This window comes from Prionailurus bengalensis, chromosome A1, assembly GCF_016509475.1.
Source record: "Prionailurus bengalensis isolate Pbe53 chromosome A1, Fcat_Pben_1.1_paternal_pri, whole genome shotgun sequence".
NCBI classification, from domain to species: Eukaryota; Metazoa; Chordata; class Mammalia; order Carnivora; family Felidae; genus Prionailurus; species Prionailurus bengalensis.
The window spans coordinates 173734166-173761671 of NC_057343.1; the positions used below are offsets into that span (position 1 = coordinate 173734166).

Below are 27506 nucleotides of genomic sequence, written 5' to 3' on the forward strand. Positions count from 1 at the left end.
TCCCCCCCTTCTTCTCCTTCTCCTTCTCCCCCTCCTCCTCCTTCTTCTCCTCCTCCTCCTTCTAAATAGCAAAGCCATTGGAATAGTCATTCTAGAAAATGTCTTTGCTGGTAATCTTAACAGTGTTTGGGCAACCTTATATCCTTTTTACCCCCTGACCCTGATGGGCTCTGTAAGTTACTGTCTGATAACAGAGTGATCATCAGCTTAAATGTCAAGAGCCCTAAACAGCCCAAGAAGACAAACTAGAAGAGGAAAAAAGCTCTAAGGTTTGTACGTGAAAGAATCCTTTAATACAGTGCTTCTCTCAGTCTTCACCCAAGTACTCCAAAGGCAGTGGGCAAAGAAGTGTGTAATTACCCCAAGCCAGAGATTTCTTTCAAGTCTCATGTTTTACATTGAAAATTCAGGGGCGCCTGGGTAGCTCAGTCGGTTGAAATTCTGACTTCAGCTCAGATCATGGTCTCATGGTTCATGGGTTCAAGCCCCGCATTGGGCTCGCTGTTGTCAGCATGGAGCCTGCTCCAGATCCCCTGCCCCCACTTCCCCTTCCATGCTCGCGTTCTCTCTTTCAAAAATAAACAAAACATTTAAAAAAGAAAGAAAAGAAATATTTATTTTGAATTCTACTACTCATATATCAGCATTTCCTTAAATACAATTTTTTAAAACTTATCAAGTTGTACAACTTTTCCTCCAAATAATCAATTACACTGATGCTTGAGATTATGCACCATGTTTGTTTGGGGGCATTTAATAACCTTCCCAGCACCCCCAACCACTTCCATGTGCTTCCCAAATGTTCACAGAACTCAGTGTGAGGTACAAGGACATTTAACTCAATTACAGGTTAAATACTCTCTAATGAACTCTTCTCTACCTCATCACCACCTAGGTATGTTTTCTTATTTCTACATCCTTTTACTTCTTTCCAATTCTCCAAGATCAGCTTGGGCTTTATTTATTTATTTATTTTTTACAAGAGTCTTGTCTTGTTTCTCTGTCCAACAATGATTTTCCTTTCTCATCTCCTTTGCATACCTTGTTCACCTCACATGTGTTTTATTTGATTATATAGAACTCTGAACTAGTTCTATTTATATATTTGTGTTTTTTTCCAGCTTTATTGACATGTTACTGACATATATATAACACATGTAAGTTTAAGGAGTGTAAAGTGATCATTTGACACACCATATATATTGCAAAACGATTACTGCAGGAAGGTTAGGTAACACGTCCATCCCCTCACATGATTATTATTTGTGTTTATGTGTGGTGATAACATTGAAGATCTACTCTTAAAAACTTTCAAGTATATAATACAATGTAATTAATTATAGTCACCATGCTGTACATTGGATCCCTAGAACTTACTCATCTTATAACTAAGCTTATACCCTTTGACTGACATGTCCCCATTTCTCCTGCCTCCAAACCCCTGGCAACCACCATTCTACTCTATTTCTTTGAAATCAACGTTTTTACCTTCCACATATAAATGAGAACATACAGTACCTGTATTTCTCTGACATATTTGCTTAGCATAATGCCCTCATGGTTCCATCCATGTTGTCACAAATGGCAGGATTCCTTCTTTGTCATGGCTGACTAGTACTCTGGTATAGATATATATGCCATATCTTCTTTATCCATTCATCCATCAGTGGACACTCAGGTTGTCTCCATGTCTTAGGTATTGTGAATGATATTGCAATGAACATGGGAGTGCAGATACCTCTTCAATATAATAATTTCATTTCCTTCAGATATACACCCAGAAGTGGGATTCCTGTATCATTTGGTAATTCCATTTTTAATTTTTTAAGGAACCTCTACTACTATCCACAGTGGCTGCACCAATTAATATCTACACCAACAGTGTACAAGGGTTTCCTTTCTCCACATCCTTGCCAGTACTTGTTATCTCTTGTCTTTTTGATGGTAGACATTCTAACAGGTGTGAGGTGATATCTCATTGCTGCTTTGATTTGCATTTCCCTGATAATTAGTAATGTTGAGTATCTTTTCATGTACCTGCTGGCCGTTTGTAAGTCTTCTTTGGAAAAAAGTCCATTCAAGTCCTCCACCCATTTTCAATTTGCATTTTTTTCCCTGTTATTGGGTTACAGGAGTGCCTCATATATTTTGGATATTAGTCTTTAATCAGATGGATGGTTTACAAATATTTTCTCCCATTCTATAGGTTTCCTTTCACTTTGCTAATTGTTTATTTTGCTGTGCAGAAGACTTTTAGTTTGATGTAGTCCCACTTACTTATTTTTGCTTTTGTTGCTTGTGCTTTTAGGGTCATATTCAGAAAATTGCTGCCAAGGCCAATGTCAGGGAGCTTTTTCCTATATTTTCTTCTATTAGTTTTACAGTTTCAGTTTCAGGTCTTATATTTAAGTCTTTAATCCATTTCAAGTTAATTTTTGTGAATGGTGTTAGACAGGGGTCCAATTTCATTCTTTTGCATGTGAATATCCAGTTTTCTCAATACTATTTATTGAGGAGACAATCCTTTCCCTATTCAGGATTCCTAGCTCCCTTGTCAAATATCAGCTGATACTATATGCATGGGCTTTTTTTCTGGGCTCTTGATTCTATTCCTGTGGTCTAGAGTCTGTTTTTATGCCAATGCCATATGGTTTTGATTACTATAGTTTTATAATATAGCTTGAAATCAGCAAGTGTGATGCCTCCAGCTTTGTTCTTCATTCTCAGGATTGCTTTGGCTATTTGGGTCTTTTGTGGTTCCATACAAATTTTAGGATTGTTTGTTCTATTTCTGTGAAAAAAATGCATTGAATTTTTAAAAATTTTTAATGTTTATTTATTTTTGACAGAGAGAGAGAGAGAGAGAGAGAGAGAGAGAGAGACAGAGCATGAGCAGGGGAGGGGCAGAGACAGAGGGAGACACAGAATCCGAAGCAGGCTCCAGGCTCTGAGCTGTCAGCACAGAGCCCGATGCGGGGCTCGAACTCACAGACCGCGAGATCATGACCTGAGCTGAAGTCGGACGCTCAACAGACTGAGCCACCCAGGCACCCCAAATGCATTGAATTTTGATAGGGATTGCATTGAATCTACAGATGGCTTTGGGCCTTTTGTTTTCATTCATATTCATAATAATTTCACAAACTTAAGGGTAATTCTTTATGTGTATCACTTATCTACTGACACATAACAAGCCATTACAAAACTTAGTGACTTGAAACAGCAATAACTCATTGTTTCTTGTGATTCTGTCAATAATTGGTCAATAATTTGGGCGGGGCTTACATGGGCAGTTCTCCATCTTATCTCATCTAGACTCACTAACATAACTTGCAGTCATCTGGTAGCTCGACTGGGGATGGAAGAACTAAGACATGCACACATATGTGCCTGGGCCATGATGCTACCTATTGCCTAGGCCTCTCTGTGTGGTCCCTCACCGTTGTTAGTCTAGCCCAGACTTCTTTTCATGGTTGCAAGAATGTTCCAAGAAGTGGGGGTGCCTAGTGGCTCAGTTGGTAGAGCATGTGACTCTTGCTCTCCGGGTCGTGAGTTCAAGCCCCACATTGGTCATAAAGCTTACTAAAAAAATAATAATAATAAAATTAAAAGAAAAAAAAAATGTTCCAAGGAGTGAAGCAGGAAGCTACAAAGCATTTCGAAGCCTAGGCTCTGAGAAGTATGAGCAGACAAATCAGGAGGGTTTAGGAACTGCTCAAAAATAGCAAAGGCAATGATTAATAAAAAGTGATATAAGTCAACTAAATTAATCAGAGAACTGACCAAATCTACCCAAACTAAGTCTAAAGACCAATCAAACTACAGACAGTTGCTTGACAGTATTATTATTATGCAACACAAGAATGTGAAATGACTGTTCCCATAATTTGGCTATTGTAGATAATACTGCTATAAACATAAGGATACATGTATCCCTTTGAATTAGCACTTTTGTATTCTTTGTGTACATACCTAGTAGCGCAATTGCTGGATCAGAGGGTAATTCTATTTTTAATTTTTTGAGGAACCTCCATACTGTTTTCTAGAGTGCCTGCACCAGTTTGCATTCCCCATCAACAGTACACCAACACCTGTTATTTTTTGTGTTTTTTATTTTAGCCATTCTGACAGTTGTGAGGTGATTCTCATTGTAGTTTTGACTTACATTTCCCTGATGATGAGTGATGTTGAGCATCTTTTCATGTGTCTGTTGGCCATCTGTATGTCTTCTTTGGGAAAATGTCTATTCATGTCTTCTGCTTTTTTTTTAATTGGATTATTCACCTTTTGGGTGTTGAGTTGTATAATTGCTGTATATATTTTGGATATTAACCCTTTATCAGATATGTCATTTGCAAATATCTTCTCCCATTCTATAAGTCGTCTTTTTAGTTTTGTTGATTGTTTCCTTCACTGTGCAGAAGCTTTTTATTTTGATGTGGTCCCAACAGTTTATTTTTTATTTTGTTTCCCTTGTCTCAGGAGACATATCTAGAAAGAAGTTGATATGGCAATGTCAAAGAAGTTACTGCCTGTGTTCTCTTCTAGGATTTTTATGGTTTCAGGTCTCACATTTAGCTCCTTAATCCATTTTCAATTTATTTTTGTGTACGGTGTAAGAAAGTGGTTCAGTTTCATTCTTTTTCATGTTGCTGTCTAGCTTTCCACAACATCGTTTGTTGAAGAGACATTCTTTTTCCCATTGGATATTCTTTCCAAGTGTCCATCAATTGATGAGTGGATAAAGAAGATGTGAGATTATATATATATATATATATATACATATAATAGAATATATATATTCCATATATATAATGGAATATTACTCAGCCATAAAAAAGAATAAAATCTTGCCATTTGAAAGGACATGGATGGAGCTAGAGAGAATAATGCTAAGTGAAGTAAGTCAATGAGAGAAAGATAAATACCATATGATTTCACTCATATGTGGAATTTAAGAAACAAAATAAATAAGCAAAGAGGAAAAAAGAGAGAAACCAAGAAACAGACACTTAACTATAAAGAACAAACTAAGGGCTACTGGAAGGGAAGTGGGTGGGAGGATGGGTTAAATAGGCCATGGGGATTAAGAAGTGTACTTGTGATGAACACCAGGTGATGTATGGAGGGTTGAATCACTGTATTGTACACCTGAAGCTAACATGACACTGTATGTTAACTAACTGGAATTTAAATAAAAACTTAAAAAAAAAAAAAAGAAAGAAGGCAATTCCTTCTCCAAACTGCAAAATTTTGGCAAACCAATATAGGACCTTGTAATGCAACAAAACTATGTTGTACTTGTTGGAATCATAAAAAAAAAAAAATGTGAAATGGTATCTATTACTTAAAGACTTTAAAAGCCTATTCTAACTCCTGATTTAGGAGTAGAATAAATTAAATAAACATATTGTTCACTCTGTGACATAGAGCTTAGAGTTTGCAAAAAAAAAAACTACCACTACCGCCAGTAAAAAAACAAACTTCCAGAACCTTCAAGTGGGACCAAAATCTACTGTGATTTCAGTCTAGTTTTATGCTAGTTGGGCAGTACTTTTAACACTGAATCACTCTCATGAGTGATTTTATTTAAAAGGCTCTGTGTTAATTATTAATTGCTCACACAGAACCCATAGGGGATTTAAAACATTTTTTTATTTTCTTAATTCACCAGCCAGAAACCTACATACTAGGGATAACCGAGCTGAATTGGAAAATGCCTTCTTGTCTCACTTAATTTAACCTGTTTCAAGAGTTTAGAAGAATTTTTATATACACAGAAAAAAACTCCAACAATATTTAAGAGTAACATTCATTCTGGAAAAAATTGGGATGTGTCAGGACTAGACAGGTTTTATGTATATTAACTAATTGTGGTTTTAATTTTTTGAAAGCAAGATACTAAACCAACATTCAGGGAGCTGCTTATTTATTTCTTTAAATCTGATAAGCAATCAGTATCTCCTTACATGTGGGGTTTGGAGACCTTTCTGCCTAAACTATATGTTCTTTGATCTATTTTTTTTACTTTGAGTTCCTGTTAAGTAAAAGCCTTGCTATTTTGGTTTCTCTGAGACACTTCAGTACTTTGTATGTTCCTGCTGGACCACAGGGGCATTACCAGAGCAGTAATGAAGTCTGAAACATCAGGTGGGAATATAACTTAAGGCCAGACCAATAAAGTATCTTTGAAGATATAGGTTATTGGAAAATGTGCCCAGTGTTCTAATCTTAGCATAAATTAAACTTAGTTGTATTAATTAACAGGTTTTAATGTCTGCTGTCTTAAACAATGTTTTAAAACTATAGGGATTTGGGGGTGCCTGGGTGGCGCAGTCGGTTAAGCGTCCGACTTCAGCCAGGTCACGATCTCACGGTCAGTGAGTTCGAGCCCCGCGTCGGGCTCTGGGCTGATGGCTCAGAGCCTGGAGCCTGTTTCCGATTCTGTGTCTCCCTCTCTCTCTGCCCCTCGCCCGTTCATGCTCTGTCTCTCTCTGTCCCAAAAATAAATAAAAACGTTGGAAAAAAAAAAAATTAAAAAAAAAAAAAAACTATAGGGATTTGATTCAAATAAGTTCTTGGGCTCTCCGAGGTCTGACCAAAGGAAGAAAAACAAGTGCCCTCAAAGATCTGAAAAGCATAGGCTTGTAACAACCTCATTAGGCAAACTTGAAGGGTTTTATCAATTCTCCTCAGGCAATTCAGTGGTGTTTTTCAGTGGTCCTCACCCTGAAGCACTATCTCTTTCACAAAATTCACACATTTGACAAAAATATGTGGAAATCATGTGTAAAGTTTACAGGTTGGTTGAAGTAAAAAACTATTTATTTAAAAGGGCGTGTTTAAATAAAGGCTTCAATGGAATGGTGAACATGTATAAATATCTAAAGTTAGGATTTTTTTTTTAACTCCAGTCTTTCCTAATCACAAAGAAAATAGAAAAAAATTAAATCATGGTTTTTAAAATGTGATTTAATTTTTAAAATTTACATTTCAAAATGAAAAAAATTAAATCACAAAATTTTAAATGAAAATTACAAGTGATTATAATAAACCTAAATCACTTGTTTTCCACTGGGAAATTAGGGAGCACACATTAAACCTCATAACTATTTTGATGTAATGTATGCCATCACTTCACTGTCAAAGGGATGGGTTTACCTAGCAGGAATTGTCCTCTCAGATCCCTTCTCAAGACCCTGGGGACCATGTGCCGACAATTTCTGGGAGTGGCCTCTGGATGGCAGTATTCTTTTAGTTGGCATCTTCGAGAATCATCTTTTTCAATAATCAACGTTTTAGTGTTCTCAACTCCTTATTAGCTCTGTGGCTTAGAGCAAGGCAAGTAACTTCTTCAAGTCTCAGTGTCTTCCACTGTCTATGGAGGATTCTATTCTAAACTGGGAAGGTAGTCACAAGGATTAGAGATGATAATGATAATTACTATAAGAACACTATTATTTATTGAAAACCTAATGTGAATAGGCACTGTGTAGGAACTTTACAAATGATATCTCACTAAGTCCTTCCAATTATCCTCTAATGCAGGTATTACCACTTTATCTTTACAGATACGAAAACTGAAGCTGAGAATAATCAAGAATGCAACCTAAATCCCATAGCCACTCAGTGGTAAACCTGGAATTTCTTTCTAAGCATATAATACAAGTAAAGTGCCTACCAAATTGCCTTGTGCACAGTAAATATTAGTAATTTTTAACCATTTTTAATATTGTTATTTCTATAACTTAAGTTTTATATAACTGTTGTCTGAAAGACATTAAAAATTTTTAATATCATTTCTAAGTGGACATAAAAGAGATATAAAAATCTATTATGATCTAGTTGTTCAGATATCTTAATTTTTCCCCAAAGTATATTTCAGCAGAGAATGTAAGGACAAAGAGAAGATTTGTAAATAAAAGTTATGGTCAATTAAATGTGTGAAATGTTATATATTTTATTCTTCTCCTGGAGAGTCGCAAGAAATATTAGCATATTAAAGACTCAGAGATGTCTTGCAATAAAGAAAACTATTAATCTAGTTTAACCCAAAGCTTTCAAATGTATTTAAAAAAGTAATTCTTTCTTCACAAAATATTTATGACTACCCTTTGAAATCGGTGTTCTGTGGAAAACATTTGAGAAAAATCAATCTTTCGAAATTCCTCTTCCAACTTGAGCATGTAATGTTTTGATAACTCTTCTTTTTCTGCCAACTCAACTCCCTGCTGTGGATGTGGTGTGGAATGTCAGGACTGACAATAAAATCTTTCTGACACTTTACTGTTAAACCTAACTTTTTCTCAGGCTTTTCTTACAGCAGTACAACATTGTTTCTACTTCTGTCCATATTGCAACCACAGGTAAAACTTGCCTGAAACTCCTGCTCACAGTCTTTCTTATCTTCTGCACCATTCAGTTGCTTCTAAACCTCTGTTGACTCTAACATAAATTTTATTGCTACTTAAATTGCCATGTGATTATAACTTCACATTTAAATTATAAGTTCCTTGGTGTCTGGAACCATGCATTGTGCTGCCATTTATCCCTGAAAAAGCATGAACACTGTGCACTGCCCATTCAACAAATGCAACAAATATACACTAAACATCTCTAATATGCCAAGCTCTGTTCCAGATGCTGGGGTATAGTAGTACCCCTGTAAGGCTGTCAGTACTTTAGTGGAACTTTCATTGTACTAGGGGAGATACATAAATGAGTCTTAGAATAAGTACATAATGTAATGTCAGATAAGAATAAGTGGTATGAAGCAACAGGGCATGTGAAAAGGCCTCTAGGGGCGCCTGGGTGGCTCAGCCGGTTAAGCGTCCGACTTTGGCTCAGGTCATGATCTCACGGTTCATGAGTTTGAGCCCCGCATCGGGCTCTGTGCCAACAGCTCAGACCCTGGAGCCTACTTCAGACTCTGTGTCTCCCTCTCTCTCTATCCCTCCCCTGCTCACTCTGTCTCTCAAAAATAAATGTTAAAAATTTTTTTTAAAAAAAGAAAAGGCCTCTAATGAAGGAATATTTAAGATGAAATCTGAATAACCGAAAATGAAGTCAAAAAGAAGAGTGTTCTAGACAAGAGGAAAGGGCCAGGGCAAAGGCTGAAGTCTGGCTCAATTTTCTAAGTTAGAGGAAAACAGGAAGGTCAGTGTGGCTAGAACAAGCATAATAGGTCAGGGCAATCAGCATGATAACACTTACAGTGGTGGTTATGAGCCAGACTGCAGTATGGAATTTGGACGTCATTTTAGATGATATGGAAGCCATGGAATGCTGCAGACATGGGAATGAGCTAAGCATGTTTCCATAATGTTAAGAAGACCACTCTGACTGCAGGATAAATAATGGAATACAGGGGGTCAAGGTAGGCATCAGGGATGCCAGTTATAGGCTATCTTAGTAATTAAGGCAAGACATGATGGTGATTTAGGCAAGGGTGGTGGCAAGGGAGCAAAGGAGAGTAGACAGAATCTGGGTGTATTTTGACAAAAGAGACAACAGGACTTGCTGGCTTGAGCAAATGAGAGGGTGGTGATATTGTCAATATGGGGATATCTGGGAGATCAGTGACCCTGAGAGGAAGACTAAGGAAGGGGGTCAAGAATCCTTTTGACCGTGTTAAACGTGAGAGGTCTATAAGACATCCAGGAATACGTGTCATTTTTACCTGATTTGGCAGCTCATGGGAAAAAGCAGGGCTAGATACATACATTGAAGTCGCTGGTACAAAAAACATTATTTGAAGTCATGGGCACTAAATCATCCTGGGAGAGATCGTAACTCCAAGGCACCCTAGAGATCAAGACTGAGAAAGGGAAGCCAAAATGGCAGGCAGAAACCCAGGAGAATGTGGTGTTGAGAAGTCCAAAAGAATAAAGTGCAGCTGGAGTGAGGGAGTAGTCAGCTGAGTAAAATGGCTGGCAAAGATCCAGAAGAGGACCAAGTTGGTCAACATGGAGGCAATCAGAGCGGGTCCATTGGAGCAGTGATGACCAAAGCTGGGAAGAGTGGGTTGAAGGCAGAGTGAGGGCTGGTAAACACTCAGTGTAGACAAACTCTTCATAAAGTTCTGCTGAGAAGAGGAGCATAGAAGTGGGACAGGAGCCAGAAGGATCGCGGAGCCAGGAAAGGGCTCCCCTGATCCCAAGATGGGAAGTACTAGACTCTACCTACATGGAGTCAGAAGGGAAGATTGCAATGTGGAAAAGAGAGGGACTCATAACTCATTGTTTAATTATTGTAGAGTTTTAAATGTATTTGTCTCACATTGGATTGAATAGGAGACTGTTTTCCAACATACAAGTTGCAACTGTGACAATCAATAGGAAATGAAACTGAGTGGCAGTAACGATAATATTAACTTGTATATAGGGCTAATTATGTGATAGGCACTGTTTTATGTGCTTTTCATATGTATATTTAACATCTAAATTCCTCTAAATAACAATTATTGTTCTCACGCTACACTTGATGAGGAAACTGAGATATGGAGAGTTAAGTAACTTGTCTGATGTCATGGAGGCAGGAAGTGACAGAACCAGGATTCACACTCAAATAACCTGACTTTGAAGCTTTAACTACCAGGATAAACTGGCACAGGGTTGCACATCTGCTGGCATTTCCTCAGTTCACAAACTGTTTTATGACTCACCAGCCCTCAATTACCTCTTTTTTCTCCAAGTCATACAGTTACAAAGGTTGAAAGGAATTGTTTTTCAACTCTTTCTCTAGTTAGGGCAATCCTATGAAATGGACCGTTCAATTAGATGTGGGCAGCAATTCTATCAAAACTGTCCCTTTTAGAATATTTATAAACTACACATTAAAATAAAAATTTTGACTGTATAGGTTGTTTTCCATACAAGCATTCCTCCTATATACACAGTAAATATTACTTCAGTGACCACATGGGATTCACTCGTTGGGATATACCACAGTTTACTTCAAATGTGTCTGTGTGTGTGCTTATTAATTTATGTAAGATGGCCATGTTCTTGGCAGAAAAATTAGAAAATACAGCTTACAAAAAGAATTCCACTCATTCTTTCATTTAATACACATTACTGTGTGTGCATTTTAGGTCATGCAAGTATTACAAATCATACTTTCAAATGCTATTTAAAAGCATGAGGAAGGGCACGTGGGTGGCTCAGTTGGTTAAGTGTCTGACTCTTGATTTCAACTCAGGTCGTGATCTCATGTTCATAGGATCGAGCCCCATGTGGGGCTCTGTGCTGATAGCACAGAGCCTGCTTGGGATTCTCTCTCTCTCACTCTCTCTCTCTCTCTCTCAAAATAAATAAATAAACATTTTAAAAAGCATGAGGAAAATGCAAAGGAAGAATTTCAGGATACAAAACTATAGAAAGTATGTGAAAAAAATAGTAAAAAACAATTAAATCACATATACACACATGAGAAAGAGAGAGAAATCTAAACAGTAGCTATTATTTCTGGATGTGAGATATTAAGGATGATTTTTATTTTCTTCTGATTGCCTTTCCCCCCTTATTTTTCTATAATGAACATATATTACTTTAATACTCGGAAAAATGTTACTTTAAAAATTAAATATTTCTACCTATTATGCTGAGAGCACATGCATTACCAGACATCTGATTTGAAGCTAAAATGGAATCCATTAAGATAGTAAGGCATAGGGGATATGAGGACACGTTTATTATTTCAATTACTCAATAATAATGCTCCAAATGATTTCACTGCCAAGAGCACTGTTCAGGGTGTGTGTGTGTGTGTGTGTGTGTGTGTGTGTGTGTGTGTGTGTTGTGGGGCACTACATAATTATCTATGCTAATTAGTATATATTTAACAAATGATGGACAATTAACATGGAGCTTTGTTTCCTGCCACTAGATCTACCTCGGAGAAAAAGAAACAGAGAAAGAGAGAGATCCAGGAGACATTTTCAAGGAAAAAATTTTTTTTAATTCCTTTAAATATAATAGAAAATTCAGATACTTTCATCTGGCCCTTTGTTCAGGCTACCCTTTCAGATGCCTCTTGTTTTTCCCTTTAAATCTTGTAAAAATTGTGAAAAATTATAAATATACTAACAATATATAAACATTTGAGTGCTCAAAAAATGTACTATAAACCCCATGCTCCCATCACCCAGCTTCAATAATTATCAACATTTGTGGGGCCTTTTTTTCTACTTGCTTATCTTGCACTAGTAGGAAACAATAATACTTATGAACAGGAAAACTCTGTAGAAAAAATTTTAAAGATTAAGCAAACAAGAGATGGGTTTTTTAAAACCACACTGCACAGAGCTGCACTAAACTTTGAAGGAGTCCCCAAATAGCTTCTGAGGCCTACTGGTGCAGTCACCACCTCTCCCATCCAATGTGCCCCCTTCTTCTCCAACAGCTAAATAGCTATGCATTATTACGCTTGGAAAATGGAAGAACTAAAATAAAGAATGCACTAAGCTCAGAACTGAAACTGTAAGACAGAATTGGGGGAAGTAGGGAACATTCACCCAGGGAAAGTGTGGCCAAGAAGACAGCCTGCGGATGAGCCAGCAGCAGGCTGGGCAGGCCACTCTCATCTACAGAGGTCACCAAGCAGGGCTAGTGGAGCACTACCAAACTGTCACCTGGTTGTACCTACCCAAACTGTTGTCGCTGCTCGTGGGCCAGGACGCAATTCTATCCCTCAGCTTCTTCTTTTTACAGGAGTTGTCTGACTTCTCAGAAAGACCTACTTCCTCCTTCCTAATTTCTCGAACGAGCTGCATGCGGCACCTTGTAAAATCCTGAAAGGAAATCTTCCCATGTTCATCTGCGCCCAACTGGTTCATGATCTCAGCCACAGACTCTTCCATATTCAGTTGGCGGCAGACCATCAATAAGTCATTTCTACAGGAGGGTTGGACAGAAGAAAACTCATTAGGAGAGACATTTGAGCTGGAGAACGTGGTCAATGGGGGTGGGGGAGGGGTGGAAAGAGCATTTCTTGAACATATCCACACACAGGAAACCTATTTCCAACTTCCTCATTGCTTCTAGAAAAGTGGTAAGTGTGCAAAAAGATCTGTTTCATCTGGGTGATTCTAGGCAAGAACTCTAATTATTTGGAAGAGTGTGGTGCCTGGGTAGCTCAGTTGTTAAGCATCTGACTTCAGCTCAGGTCATGATCTCACAGTTCATGAGTTCAGTCCCACATCAGGTGAGCACAACCCCTGCTTTGGGTAAAAACACAAGCCCTGCTTCAGGTGAGCCCTGCTTTTCTCTCTCTCTCTCTCTCTCTCTCTCTCTCTCTCTCTCTCTCTGCCTCTCTCTCTCTCTCTCTCTCTGCCCTTCACTCACTTGTGTTCACTTGCTCTCTCTCTCTCCTCAAAAAAACCCAAAAAATTATTTGGAAGAGTAGAGCAACTTAGAATCTTTTGGTTCTCTTTTCCCTCCTGTCTCCAGGCCTCTTCCTCCCTGTCTTTCTTTTGAAATTGATGGAGCACCTGTAGAGTGCAGCCCTGTAATCTCACTACAAGATAAAGTTTCAGAACATAGAAAAGACATTGTTTCTCCCTTTGGCAGAGTTTAAAATCTAGTCCAGTTGTAAAAGAACAACAAAGATTTTAACAAGCTTGTTCTGAACCAATCAGCAAACTTCAGCACTTCTTTCAAAGACTATTTAATCTCAACTTGCATGACTCACTCCTGGCCTACCTCTGGTTTTTCTTAATCTTCTTTGAGTATTTTCCATCTTCTCACCATCAACTAGCCCTAAGACTTAGAGCAGGAGTCAAAATCCCACACATCTTCCAGGACTAGGACATTATGTAAATGTGAGAAGTGGATGGATCTAAGACAGGAGGGGCTGGTCGAGTCTGGGGCTGGACTAGAGAAGGATACCCAGCCTGTATGTCCTCAAATTTAAAAATCAAAAATAAAACTAATTAAAAAGGAACAATAAGAACAACAACATGATGCTGGCCAAGAGCACTTATCTAGAGGACATCATTTGACCCCTGACACATAAGTCTTGTTCTTTTCTATCTGCATTCCTTGGGGAAACATATTGTTCATATTGCTCCAACTAGAAGTCTCAATGAAGGTCAAAGGATTACAGAATTTAAGAGCTGGAAGAGACATAAGAAACTCGTCCATGGTCACAAACAAAGCTAACTTGTGCTCCTGTCTCAACACACCACCAAAGTTCAATTATTTTGAGGACATGGCCAATTTGATGTTTGCTGATATCTGAAACCTAACCATGCAAAGTAAGACCAATTGCTGTCTTCCAGCCACCCTTCACCACTGCTGCTCCTGGTCAGTACTACTACAGTTTCCCCACCTTCCCGACGCTCACGGAATGATAGATAATTTTAATTTCTTCTCCTTCACTCCGTCTTACCCTTAATTTCCCCCTCCCTGGTTCCCAGTGTCCAGTTTATTGTCAAATTTCTGTTGCTCCTGTCCTTGGAATGCTTTTATATTTACTCTTAATTGGGGTTTTCTGCTATATTACACTAGTTTCTCTAGCCAATCACCCTGCTCCCATATGTCATTCCATCTTCATGTTTTAGAAATATTTTTACACATAGCTACATGTTTTATTTTATCTTGTGTGTATGTGTGTGTACATATGTGTATCATGTATATGCCTATGTACATTTAATTGTATCTATTTGGAGGGTAGATGGATGGGTAGATGAATAAATAAACATACACATAAAAGTAGGAATGGCAGATTAAATTATTAGTCTTAATTTTTCATTCCCCTGGAGTAGTGCTATACATCCATACCCTTGCCTTGACCTCAGGGCTAAGGACACTCATGGTAGGTATGTCTTTCCTCTTCCCTTAACTTTAGGCTTGACATCAAACTTGCTTTGGTTCCCTGGGATGTTAGCATATATATATTTATGCAGTTGGGCTTGTCCCCAGCCACTTTTCCCTTCATTGTGAAAAGAACAAACCACAGTAGCCATTAACCCTCTAATTTGGGCCTCACTTCAGCCAACCTGTAGACCCGTAGCCTAAAAAGAGCCACTTCAGCTGACCCCAAGATGTATGATCAAGGATAAGTTCTTGTTTCTGCCAGTGAGATTTTGTGATTCCTCCCCAGCAATAACTAACACTGGAACAGTGTTTTGTTTTGTTTTAGTGCATTCATATGCTTATCTTTTTTTCCCTTCCCTGAATACAACCTAATACTCAGCTGGATTCATCCAAGACTTCAGGATGTTAGGATCGCTAAAGCAGTAATCCAAATAGAAGGCAAGGGTCAATGTTCTAATATAAAAATTTTATATTCTAATATAGAAATTTCTTTTTTATATTTTCAGATAATAGTCTTAACAGTTAGGCTTGGTAGGAAATAAAGAGGTTTTCTAAATTCCAGAAGTTCATGTAAAAAGATGTCACTAACATTTTCTGAATGGTAGGAAAATGGTGTCTTCACTTTTACGTTTGCCTATCTGTATTTTGTAACTTTCTATAACATACTCCACCACTTTCATAAATTCCTATGTCATTTTTCAGGTTTTAAAAATGAGAATAATAGGGGCACCTGGGTGGCTCAGTCGGTTAAGAGTCAACTTCAGCTCAGGTCACCATCCCACGGTTCGTGGGTTAGAGCCCTGTGTTGGGCTCTGTGCTGACAGCTCAGGGCCTGGAGCCTGCTTCAGATTCTGTGTCTCCCTGTCTCTCGGCCCCTCCCCCCACTCACACTCTGTCTCTCTCTCTCTCTCAAAATAAATAAACATTAAAAAAACCTGAGAATAATAAAAGCACCTATCTCAGAGCAGTTTTCTGAGAATAAATGGCATAATGCATGTAAAGCACTTAACAGTTCCTGGCATATATTAAGTACTCAATAAATAGTATCCATTAATGATTACGTTATAACTATTGATCGTACATCTTTCACAATGCCCCAGTTTCATGATTAAGTCTTTAGTAATTAAGCACAAACTTCTCAGGGGAAAACAAGTGCTAACTGACTACCTCACTAAGAGGAGACATCTGTCTGCAGAGGATGCCTTTCCTCTGCCTGTGGCACACTTAATGGGCGCACCTGGTGAGAAACCCAACTCTGTCCAGACTTGTGAAGCTCCAGTCTACAAAAAGTGGCTTAAATAAAGATAGATCAAAAACAAAATACATTGCCCTCAACTAAATATAGTCAAATTGTAATCTTTAAATAGAAATACGAGTTTCTTTCTTTTTTTAAAATTTTTAAAAATGTTTTTATTTATTTTTGAGACAGAGAGAAGACAGAGCGTGAATAGGGGAGGGGCAGAGAGAGAGGGAGACACAGAATCTGAAGCAGGCTCCAGGCTCTGAGCTGTCAGCACAGAGCCCGATGTGGGGCTCGAACTCATAGACTCCAAGATTATGCCCTGAGCCGAAGTCAGAGGCTCAACCGACTGAGCCACCCAGGAGCCCCAGAAGTATGAGTTTCTAAAAACTAAATGAAAGTTAAATTCTTTCAGCTAGTTCTTCAGAACTAGCAATAACAGCCGACATGCCTGCAGAGGCAGTGCTATTATCCCCATTTCACAGGTAAGGATGTGAAGGCTGAAAGAGGCACAGCACTATTATGTGGCAGAGCCAAGAACCTAAATCTGGAATCAGTCTGATTCCAACGCTCTTACCCTTTCCCTTCTATCATCCACCATCTTGAATGTCAGCGATACCTAAATTTTGGCAGGTGAACACAAGTGAGGACAGCTTGATTCAATATCATTAATTAATAATACTTTTATATTAAACCAGAAAGACTATATATACCTATACATTATTACCTACTATGTTAAATATGGATGGAATAATAAATTACTTTTTGTTATCAACATGATGAGAAAACTAAGTTACACGAGAAGAAAAAAAATTCCCAAAGCTCTCCTTTACATACCAGGAGCTAAGCCTACAGAACTTGGATCACAGAGTTTTACCATGAGCCATTGTGCTAGGTTGTTTAAAATGGCTCTCGGTGAATTATACTCTCCTGTGACTGTGCGCCTCTACAATGTGCCTTGACTATCCCTCCCTTCAACAGGCAGAGGCGATTTCCCTGCCCTTGAATCTGCGTTGGCTTTGTGACTTACTTGGACCAATGGCATGTGCCAGAAAGAATATTTCAGGATTGCTGAATACAGGCCTTAGGAAGCCTTGTACCTTCCACTTTCAGCACAAGTCCGTCCAATCCAGGCAATCCTGTAGCCCACTCAGGCCCACAGGTGAGCTCTTCCTTCTGACAGCAGTTAGCCCCTGCACCATTCAATCAGGGCCTATACACAGTTGCATGACAACTTTTGGATGCAATTTTGGAAACTTGCATTTCTCTCCCTCTCTTGTTATTATTTTCACATGCTCGAGTCTAACCTTCCCAATGTGACCACAAGGTCCTGGACGCCAGTGTGGGCCATGCATCAATCTCCCTTAAGATCTGTGCCGCACCTAGGACATTGCCCTATACATAGCAGAGCTCCATGACATTTGTTTTGATGGACTGATTTATAAAATTCTCAGAAGTTAAAAATGATCACTCTTTGGAAGGGAGTTCCCAATTTATTTGATATTTCCCCACATATACCTCTCCTGGTATTTTCTCACATAAGGCAGCACACGGATGCTCAGTAAGTATGAATGACCAATGGGCACCATAAAAACAACAGCCCTGTAGCCTTAGTGACAGAGCAGCATGACAGTTTCTTTGCTCTAGGCCAGGAACATCTCTCAGAGGAAGAGATACTAAACAGCAGTTGTCCCAGACCAAGATCATTTAGTGAAGTACTATTTCAGTAGCAGCAACATCTCACAGAAGACACTTGCATTCAATCCAAAACTCAACCAAAATTTTGTACATTATTTCAGAAAATACATTCATTCATTATAGAAAATGTAGACAAACAAAAAGAAGAAAATACGAATTACATGCAGTCACTCTACCCAGCAATAACCACAGTGAACATTTTGGTTAATTTCACAAAATTTTGGTGAACATTTCTACCTCTAAAGTTCTTCTAAATAAATAAATGTCCTCTAAACCCGTTTTTTACTTTCATCATTTCTACAAGGTTTTTCATATTTATTCATATTCATGTATGCATATCTTATCTTCAGAAGATGTTACCATAAGCAAGAAAGGATTCCAGTTTATAAAAGAGGAACTGGCAAGTCAGATAATATTTAGTTCTGTAGAGAACACCAGTCACCAGGCAGCAAAATTAAAATATGACTGAAGACCGATGACTCTAGCTCAAAACTGCATGTTTTTGCAATGTACAGCTATTACTTTATATATAAAAGCCTTTTTGTCTCTTGGCTATTCTTCTTCCTTTAACTTATAAAGAAATTGAGTAGGAAGTGGAAATTCAATGAAGCTATTTATCATTCAGGGAAATTCACAGCCTAACATCAGGAATAGCTAATGGAAAAGATGGGCTTACATCTACAGAGGCTCAGAGGCAGAGAAAAACATTATTCTTCCCCACAATGATACTAAATCCCAAACCCAGTTGGATTGAAGGCTGAGCAAAAGCAATCATTACTTTGAGTAAGAGGTAGATGCCTCTATTCATAATTCTCAGCAGACACCTTTGTAGGTAGGCCAGAAAGAGTTGCTTATGAAAGAACTCAAAAAAAGTCTGAAAGTTCACTTTGCCCCTAACTGTTCAATTGGAGCCACACAAAAAAATGTAATTTACAAGACTCTAATTTCAGTTCTATAAATATTCAAAGTGTGAAAAATCATAAATAAGACATTAAAAAAGCCAGGCTCTGGGCTACTGTTGGTAATTTCTGGGGATAGCTGTTGGATGGAATGAATACATCTGCCTTTCATCATTGCTCCCAAGTGAAATAATTAAAGTGATGAACAAAACAAATAGGGAAATAAGGAAACAAACCCATAGTTAAGATAAAAAGAGAAGAGCTTATCAAAGATAAGGGATTTCAACAAATTCCAGCAACATGTAAGAGAGATGGGAGCAGCTAGCCAGGATGATGAATGGTAATATTTAGAGCTGTGTACAGCGGGGTGGCCTTACCTTTCATAGCATGGAATACAGAGATATTGTTCACGTTGATATATCAGGATACAAGGTATAAGTACTTGTGGAAAAAATGATCAGGAGAACTAAAAGCACAATTGGTAGAAAGAAACTACCCTAGGGAGTGGTGTGGGCGTGGGGAGGGAGGGAGGGCAGAAGACTTGCATTTTGTCACAAGCTCTTCTGTACCATTTTATTTTGTTTTTTTTACCACGTGCATGAAGTGCTTTGATAAGTCATGTTTTCAAATTTAAAAAAAAACAAATAAGTCATTAATTTAATTTGAGATATGAGAGACAAAAGATTAGTATTTAAAAAAAATTTTTTTCAACGTTTATTTATTTTTTTTGGGACAGAGAGAGACAGAGCATGAACGGGGGAGGGGCAGAGAGAGAGGGAGACACAGAATCGGAAACAGGCTCCAGGCTCTGAGCCATCAGCCCAGAGCCTGACGCGGGGCTCGAACTCACGGAGTGCGAGATTGTGACCTGGCTGAAGTCGGACGCTTAACCGACTGCGCCACCCAGGCGCCCCTAAAAGATTAGTATTTAAATATAAAATGAATTCCTACAACGGAATAAGAAAAAGATAACAACCCCACTGAAAAATGGGCAGAAAATTAACATAAAAGAAAACCTGAATGGTCAAAAAAGATGTGCAAAGATTCTCAACCTCACTACACACAAGGAAAATGCAAATTAAAGCAAACAATGGGGGCTAGAGTGCCTGAGTGGCTCAGTTGTTTGAGTGTCATGATCCCAAGTCATGATCCCAGGGTCATGGGATCAACCCCCATGTTGGGCTCCACACTGAGTATGGAGCTTGCTTGGGATTCTCTCTCTCTCTCTCTCTCTGTCCCTCTCCCCTGCTCATTCTCTTAAATAAATAAATAAATAAATAAATAAATAAATAAACAAACAAACAAACAAATAAATATTAAAAAATGGGATACCATTTCAACACCAAGGATTGGCAAAAATGATTGTCTGACAATAACAAGTGTTGACAAGGAAGCAGAAACTTTCATGTGTCGTAGGTGGAAGAAGGATTGGTACCACATCTTTAGAAAGGATGTATGCAACATTTATAATGGTAGGGTTAAACACACATTTGGTGTTCTGGTGTTAAACACACCAGAAATTTGACTTTTAGTTAGATATGATAAAGAAACTTATGCATAGATATAAGGAAAGAAACACAACATTTCACAATATGTGAGCATGTCATATCAGAATGTGACAGCAAAGATTTGGAAAGAACTTAATAATAATATTATTGGTCATACTGATAAGAAGAGCTAATGTGCATTGGATGATTATTGTGTTTCAAGGCCTGACTAGTGTTTTACATATATTAATTACTGTGATCCTCAAACCTCCTACAAGATTGATACTATTACTAGCTCCATTTAATAACTGAGGAGTTCAAAGAACAGAGGTGTGCAGGAACTAGTCTAGGTGCCTGCCAACAGAGAATGAATATATAAATTGAGGTTTTGTCAGGTAACAGAATACTACAGAATGAAATTTTTGAAAGAAATATAGGTACCATATATGATCATAAATAAATCTCAAAAACAGTGATGAGTAAAAACCTCAAATTGAAGAATAATATGAATAGTAGGATAGCACTTATTTAAAGTTTAAAAATATGCAAAACAACACTATAAATTATATATGGGTTTACACACAAGCAAGTCATTAAAAAAAAAAAAAGCCAGGAAGCATAAATAACAACTGTAAAGTGGGGAGGGAGGGAGGAGAATAGGATTGGGGAAGGGTATAAAGGGGATTTAACATGGATTTGTAATATATTAAAAAATCACAGGCAGATATGGTACAATGTTAACATCTTTTCAATCTGGGTAATGGGTACATGCATGTTCCTTGTATACTCTGTAATGGTCAGTATTTTAAATATTTCTTAATTTAAAAGCTCTAATATATAAAAGCTAATGCAAACAAGACAAATTTGGTCTGAGGCCATGGTTAAAGGGTAAAACAGTTACTATGTCATTCGTATCAGTAAGCACTTACAGGGCATGTTTCCTGGAATTGATCAAATTAAATGATCCAAAATGTCATTTTGGAACTTTTGTTCACTGTTACCTACTACAGAGCATATGATTATGTTCCTGGCACGATTTTCTAAGAGTGAAATTACTTGTTGTTAAATGGTGGTATCTCTCAATACAGTTTTCCAAACATCCGTTGAGAAACATCTACCAATTTATAGCCCCACGAGCAGTGTCTGAGCTGCCCATACTTCAGCTAAGTTTCTGGGGAGCATAGTCTCATTCCGATCTCTAAGGCCTTGCTTCTCTTCTCTGCAAAGGCATCCATACCACAGAACCCCAGAGACACTTTTCTCAGCACTGACTGCTGCCGTCTTGAAACTCCTCCCTTCAGCCTGGGTAACAGCCCTGTCTTCCAGTTCCCTCCCACCTCGATTTAACTGCTCCTTCAGAATTCTGGTTCCATATATGCATATTACCCAAGGTTTTCTCCACTGCTGTCCTGTCTATTTTGACACCTTACAGGCTCTCTATGGGTGACCTAATCTAAATGTGTGGCCTTATCTATCACTGGGCACACTGACTCCCGAATCTCCACGTCCACTTTAGTAGCAATCCGTTTTCTATTGGGGAGCTACACTTCGGTGCCATGTATTTATCCTGAACTCAAACTCCTGAACAAATTCATCATCGTCTACCCCTCCCCAGGTTTATTTCTCCTGTCTACATAAATTACATCACCCATTCACCCAAGCCAGAAATCTAGAAGGTGTCTAAGATGTTTCATTCTCATTTATCCTCATGTGCAAGCAGTCACCAAGACGAGAGATTCTGTAGTCTAAACAGTGCTCACATGCATCCCATCCTGGTCATGCTTGCCACTCAACCATTTTCCGTCTGGTTTACCACAGTAGTACAATGACTGCATCTCCTCCTCTCCAACGGGCAGCCAATGAATTACTCTTCCCTGCTTAAAATCCTTTATTTGCTCCTCCCAAGACTGTTAGCTCCACACCCATGCTTCTCACTTCCTAACCAAGGCCCATCAGAATATGGCCCAGCCTCTCTAGCCCCATCCTTCTGCCCAAGTAGGCAACCTGCATTCTAGCCCCACTGGATTGCTTTTAGTTTCTAGAAGAGGCAGTGTTGTTTTACATGCCCATGCTTTGCACGTTTGTCCCTCTGCTTAGAGCATCCTTTCCTTTTCCTTTCTCCAAACCCCAACCCGTGCTTCATAATCCACTTGAACAGCATCTCCTTCAGAATCTTCCCTAAGTCTCTCAGGTACTGATGGCCCTTATCTTGTGTCACCTGTGCTCACTTTGATCACATACTCTACTCTACAGTAATTATTTATTTTCTCTTTCTTCTACCAGACCAGAGGTTGGCAACTAAGGCCTGCAGCCGAATCCAGACCATTGCCTGTTTTTGTAAATCAAGTTTATTGGAATGTAGTTATACCCATTTGTCTAGATATTGCCTATGGCTACTCTCTCACTACAACAGAATTGAATAGTTACAACAGAGACTATATGTCTCATAAAACCAAAAATATTTACTTTCCAGAAAAAGTTTGTGAACTCCCCTACTAGATTATAAATTTGTAGAGGATAGGGCTCATTCTTTGTTCATCTTCCAATCCCTAACACCTGGAATATAATAAGTGCTAAATAAATAAATAAGTAGATAAATAAAATGTTAAATTTTAAGTAAAAAGAAGCTTCAATCCCATTTCTCCTTTGCTTCTTGTAAATCTCAATTTGCAATCACAAATCAAAACAAAATAAGTTGATATCATTAGATTTAAAAGTATCTTCTTGTATATATGCTGGCTCCATATCCCTTAAGCCTTTCTATGCTAGTAGCACTCAACTCTGGCAGCATGCATAATTACCTGGAGTGATTAAAACATATTGATACTCGTGCCCCATGACAAACTAAATCAGAATGGGGCAGGTTTGGGCAGCATCAGTATTTGCTAAAAGGCTTCCTAAGTGATTCAGAGTAGAACTTTGGTTCTATACCAATAGTACTAAGGAATGAGGGCTTTAAGGCAACCCAGAAATCTTAGTAATCGAAATCAACCAAACACACTAGGTTGTGATAATTCATGTACTTGCAGGATGAAGGGAAATAGATATTTTCAAAAGATTATCTATGGGAGTGGAACAAAAAGGATTCTGCTAGAATTTAAGCTCCATGAGGATGGAGAATTTTATCTGTTTTGTTCACTGTTGTATTCCCAATATCGAGAACATTACCTGGGATATAACAGGTTATCATAAATAAATGATAAGTGTATGAATGATTTTTTCATTTTGCTTTTGATCAACCAGAAGCCCCTAGTTGGAAATATTCCACTTAATTGAAATTATATATATATTACATATATTTTATACATATATTACATATTTTATATGTATTATATATAATATGCATATGTATATATACAACATATATACATATATGTATATGTACAACATATATACATATATGTATATGTATATATACAATATATAATATGTATATATACATATATGTATATGTATATATACAATATATAATATGTATACGTACATATAATATGTATTACATATAATATTACATATATTGCATACATATAAATTACATATATATATATATATATACACACACACACACACATATGAAGGCAAATTAGCAAATAGTCTCCAGTTATTCAACAGACAACTTTCTTTAGAGTCACAATCACATTCTATAATTTTTTAAAGTTTATTTATTCAAATAATCTCTATACCCAATGTGGGGCTTGAACTCACAACCCTGATGATCAAGAGCCACACACTCTTCCAACTGAGCTAGCCAGGTGCCCCAATGTTCTACAATTTAAAATGGTGCTTTGGGGAAGGCAAAGACAAACTGCTATGGATAAATGTATCCCAGCTCCTTTTAAAAATTCAATCCTTATTTTTTAAAAAAGGTCAGTAATACAAGCAATCCAATTAAAAAATGGGCAGAGGACCTGAATAGACATTTTTTCAAAGAAGACATACAGATGGCCAGCAGATATGGGAAATGATGCTCAACATCACTAATCATTAGGGAAATGGAAATGCAAATCAAAACCACAATGACATATGACCTTATACCTGTCAGAACGACTAGAATCAAAAAGACAAGAAATAACAAGTGTTGGTGAGGATGTGGAGAAAAAGGAACCCTTGTACACGGTTAGTGGGAATGTAAATTGGGGGAGCCACTGTGGAAAACAGTATGGAGGTTCCTCAAACAATTAAAAATAGAAATATCAGGGGCATCCAGGGGTTCCTGGGTGGCTCACTTGGTTGAACGGCCAGCTTCAGCTCAGCTCATGATCTCGTGGTCTATGGGTTCGAGCCTCGCGTCAGGCTCTGTGTTGGCAGCTCAGAGCCTGGAGCGTGTTTCTGATTCTGTGTCTCCCTCTCTCTCTACCCCTCCCCTGCTTGCTCTCTGTTTCTCTGTCTCTCTCTCCCTCTCTCTCAAATAATAAACATTAAAAAAGAAAGAATGAAAGAAAGAAAGAAAGAAAGAAAGAAAGAAAGAAAGAGAGAGAGAGAAAGGAAAAGAAAGAAAGAAAGAAAGAAAGAAGAAAGAAAGAAAGAAAGAAAGAAAGAAAGAAAAAGAAAGAGAGAAAAAAAGAAAGAAAGAAAGAAATATCAGGGGCATCTGCCTGGCTCAGTTGGAAGAGAATATGACTCTTGATCTTGGGGTTGTAAGTTTGAGCCTCATGTTGGGTGTAGCAATTACTTAAAAATAAAATCTTAAATTAATTAATTAATTAATTAATTAATAAAATAGAAATAGAAATAGAAATAGAAATAGAAATAGAAATAGAAATAGAAATACCATATGATCCAGTAATTCCATTACTAGGTATTTACACAACGAAAACAAAAACACTAATCTGAAAAGATATATGTACCCCTATGTTTTCTGCAGCATTACTTACAATAGCCAAATTATGGAAGCAACCCAAGTATCCACTGATAGATGAATGGATAAAGAAGATGATGTTGTCACAAATGGCAGGATTCCTTCTTTTGCATGGCTGAACGGTATTCCATTATAGATATATATACCACATGCATATGGCTATTACTTGGCCATAAGAAGGAATGAGATCTTGCTATTTGCAACAACATGGATGGACCTAAAATATATAATGCTAAGTGAAATAGACAGAGAAAGACAAATACCATATGATTTCACTCATACGTGGAATTTAAGAAATAAAACAAATGAACAAACTAAGGGAAAAAAGACAAACAGACAAAAACAGACTTAAATACAGAGAACATACTGGTGATTTCCAGAGGGGAGGTGGGAGGGGAATGGGTGAAATAGGTGAAGAGGATTAAGAGTACATTTATTGTGATAACACTGAGTAACGCACAGAATTGTTGAATCACTATATTTTACACCTGAAACTAATATAACACTGTATGTTAATTACATTTCAATTAAAAATATTTTGGGGGAGTGCCTGGGTGGCTCAGTCAGTTGAGCATCTGACTCTTGATTTTGGCTCAGGTCATGATCCCATGGTTGTGGGATCGAGCCCCGTGTTGGGCTCCACACTGAGCGTGGAGCCTGCTTGAAGTTCTCTCTATCTCCCTCTGCCCCTCTCCCCCATTCATGAAATCTCTCTCTTTCTCTCTCTTTAAAATAAAAAAATTTTAATTAAAAAATACGGTTTTAATTAAAAATTTTGGTGGGGCGCCTGGGTGGCGCAGTCGGTTAAGCGTCCGACTTCAGCCAGGTCATGATCTCGCGGTCCGTGAGTTCGAGCCCCGTGTCAGGCTCTGGGCTGATAGCTCAGAGCCTGGAGCCTGTTTCCGATTCTGTGTCTCCCTCTCTCTCTGCCCCTCCCCTGTTCATGCTCTGTCTCTCTCTGTCCCAAAAATAAATAAACGTTGAAAAAAAAATTAAAAAAAAAATTTTTTTGGAAAGGTCAGCTGTAGTTCGCAAACACATGGAATGAGATTATGAAAAGCCATGAAAGAAAGAGAAATGCCATAACAAACAAAACACCATATGACACGCATCCTAAGAAATTAACTGAAATCATCTTGGACCTCCCACTATGGTCTTAAAGCCAAGTCAGCAAAAGTAATAAATATCTGAGACTGGCTCAAAGTTTAACATATTCACTCTCTCTCCCTCTCCTTGTCTGTCTGCCTGTCTCTCTCTCTCATAAAAACATACAGCTAGAAATGATAAAGCTGTTGACCTAATTTTTATTATATCTGAAAAATGCTTTTGGTTGAGGTTACCAAATTGAAAATAAATATGGAAAAATAGGGAAGACAACATAAAAGTTGAGATTGAAAGAAGAAACAACACTTTATTATCTAATTTATATTATAGAGATCATTTTTTATAAATTCCACACCCAGTGGAACATTGAGATAAAACTTTTGGTAAAACCAGAATCTCCAACTACTAACCTTCTCAATATTGTCTATGCTGAAACCTGTTTTAACTCTTGTGAATTAATACTTATGGTCTTGCATTGTGCTGTTCAATAGGGTAGTCACTACACACAGGTGGCTGTTTAAGTTTACATTTAAATTAATTAAAATTAAATACAATTAAAAATTCATTTTCTCAGTTGTGCAAGCTTAATGGCCACATTTCAAATGTTCAAAAGCCACATGTGTCTAGTGGTTACCACCCTGCCCTGTACAGATATAGAACATTTCTGTCATAGCAAAAAGTTCTATTGAATTGCATTAGGAAAAAAAATAGAGTACAATATTCTTAAAAAGCTTCAGGCAATAGTATTAGTCAAGCAAGGAAATTGTTACAAATGTCAGTTATTACTTCTAGGTAAAGAAAGAACAATGAAACTGGAGGCATTTCCCCTGAATATAGGGGGGAAAAAAACCATCGTATCACAAATCTGTTGGTTTTCTTTGCAGCTGATTTTCCAATTTTGGAATTACCCCTATTTGGAAGACACACACAAAAATGCCCACTTTTTACATAAGGAAATCTGATCAGATTCAAATTCATGTCCAATACACTACCACTCACACACACACACACACACACACACACACACACACACACAAAACTGGAGTTGAAAGATTTATCAGACTTCAGGGGGCAGGTGGAAGGATGTGTTTCCAGAGGAAGCACCAGCTTTGTCTTCTTAGACTTGAGTTACTGTGATATTAATTCTTTCTGATGTTCAGACTGAACTTCCTGAGAGTTCACGGAAATGATGAATAGCCAAGATCAGTCACTGACACGATGGTCTCCCTTTCTCCAGGTAAAATGTCAAGAGTGACTAAAAGTCAACATTCAAGAAGAAAGCATCTGCAGACAACTGAAGTATTACTTTTACATATTTTTAAAAAGCTCTTCTATAATTCCTTTACACGTGACTGTTTTCTAATACTTTTACTCTTCAATGTTTTGGCAATCTATCAATTTGGT

General features: G+C 37.8%; 1 protein-coding gene across 1 annotated transcript in view; it reads right to left on the reverse strand.

Annotated features, from left to right (window-relative positions):
- Positions 1 to 27506, reverse strand: part of MCC (MCC regulator of WNT signaling pathway) — a 429487-nt gene that overhangs the window by 330154 nt on the left and 71827 nt on the right. Inside the window, exon 2 of the mRNA XM_043588824.1 lies at positions 12646 to 12893. Coding sequence (XP_043444759.1) covers positions 12646 to 12893 — 248 coding nt within the window. The remainder of the gene's footprint in view (positions 1 to 12645; positions 12894 to 27506) is intronic.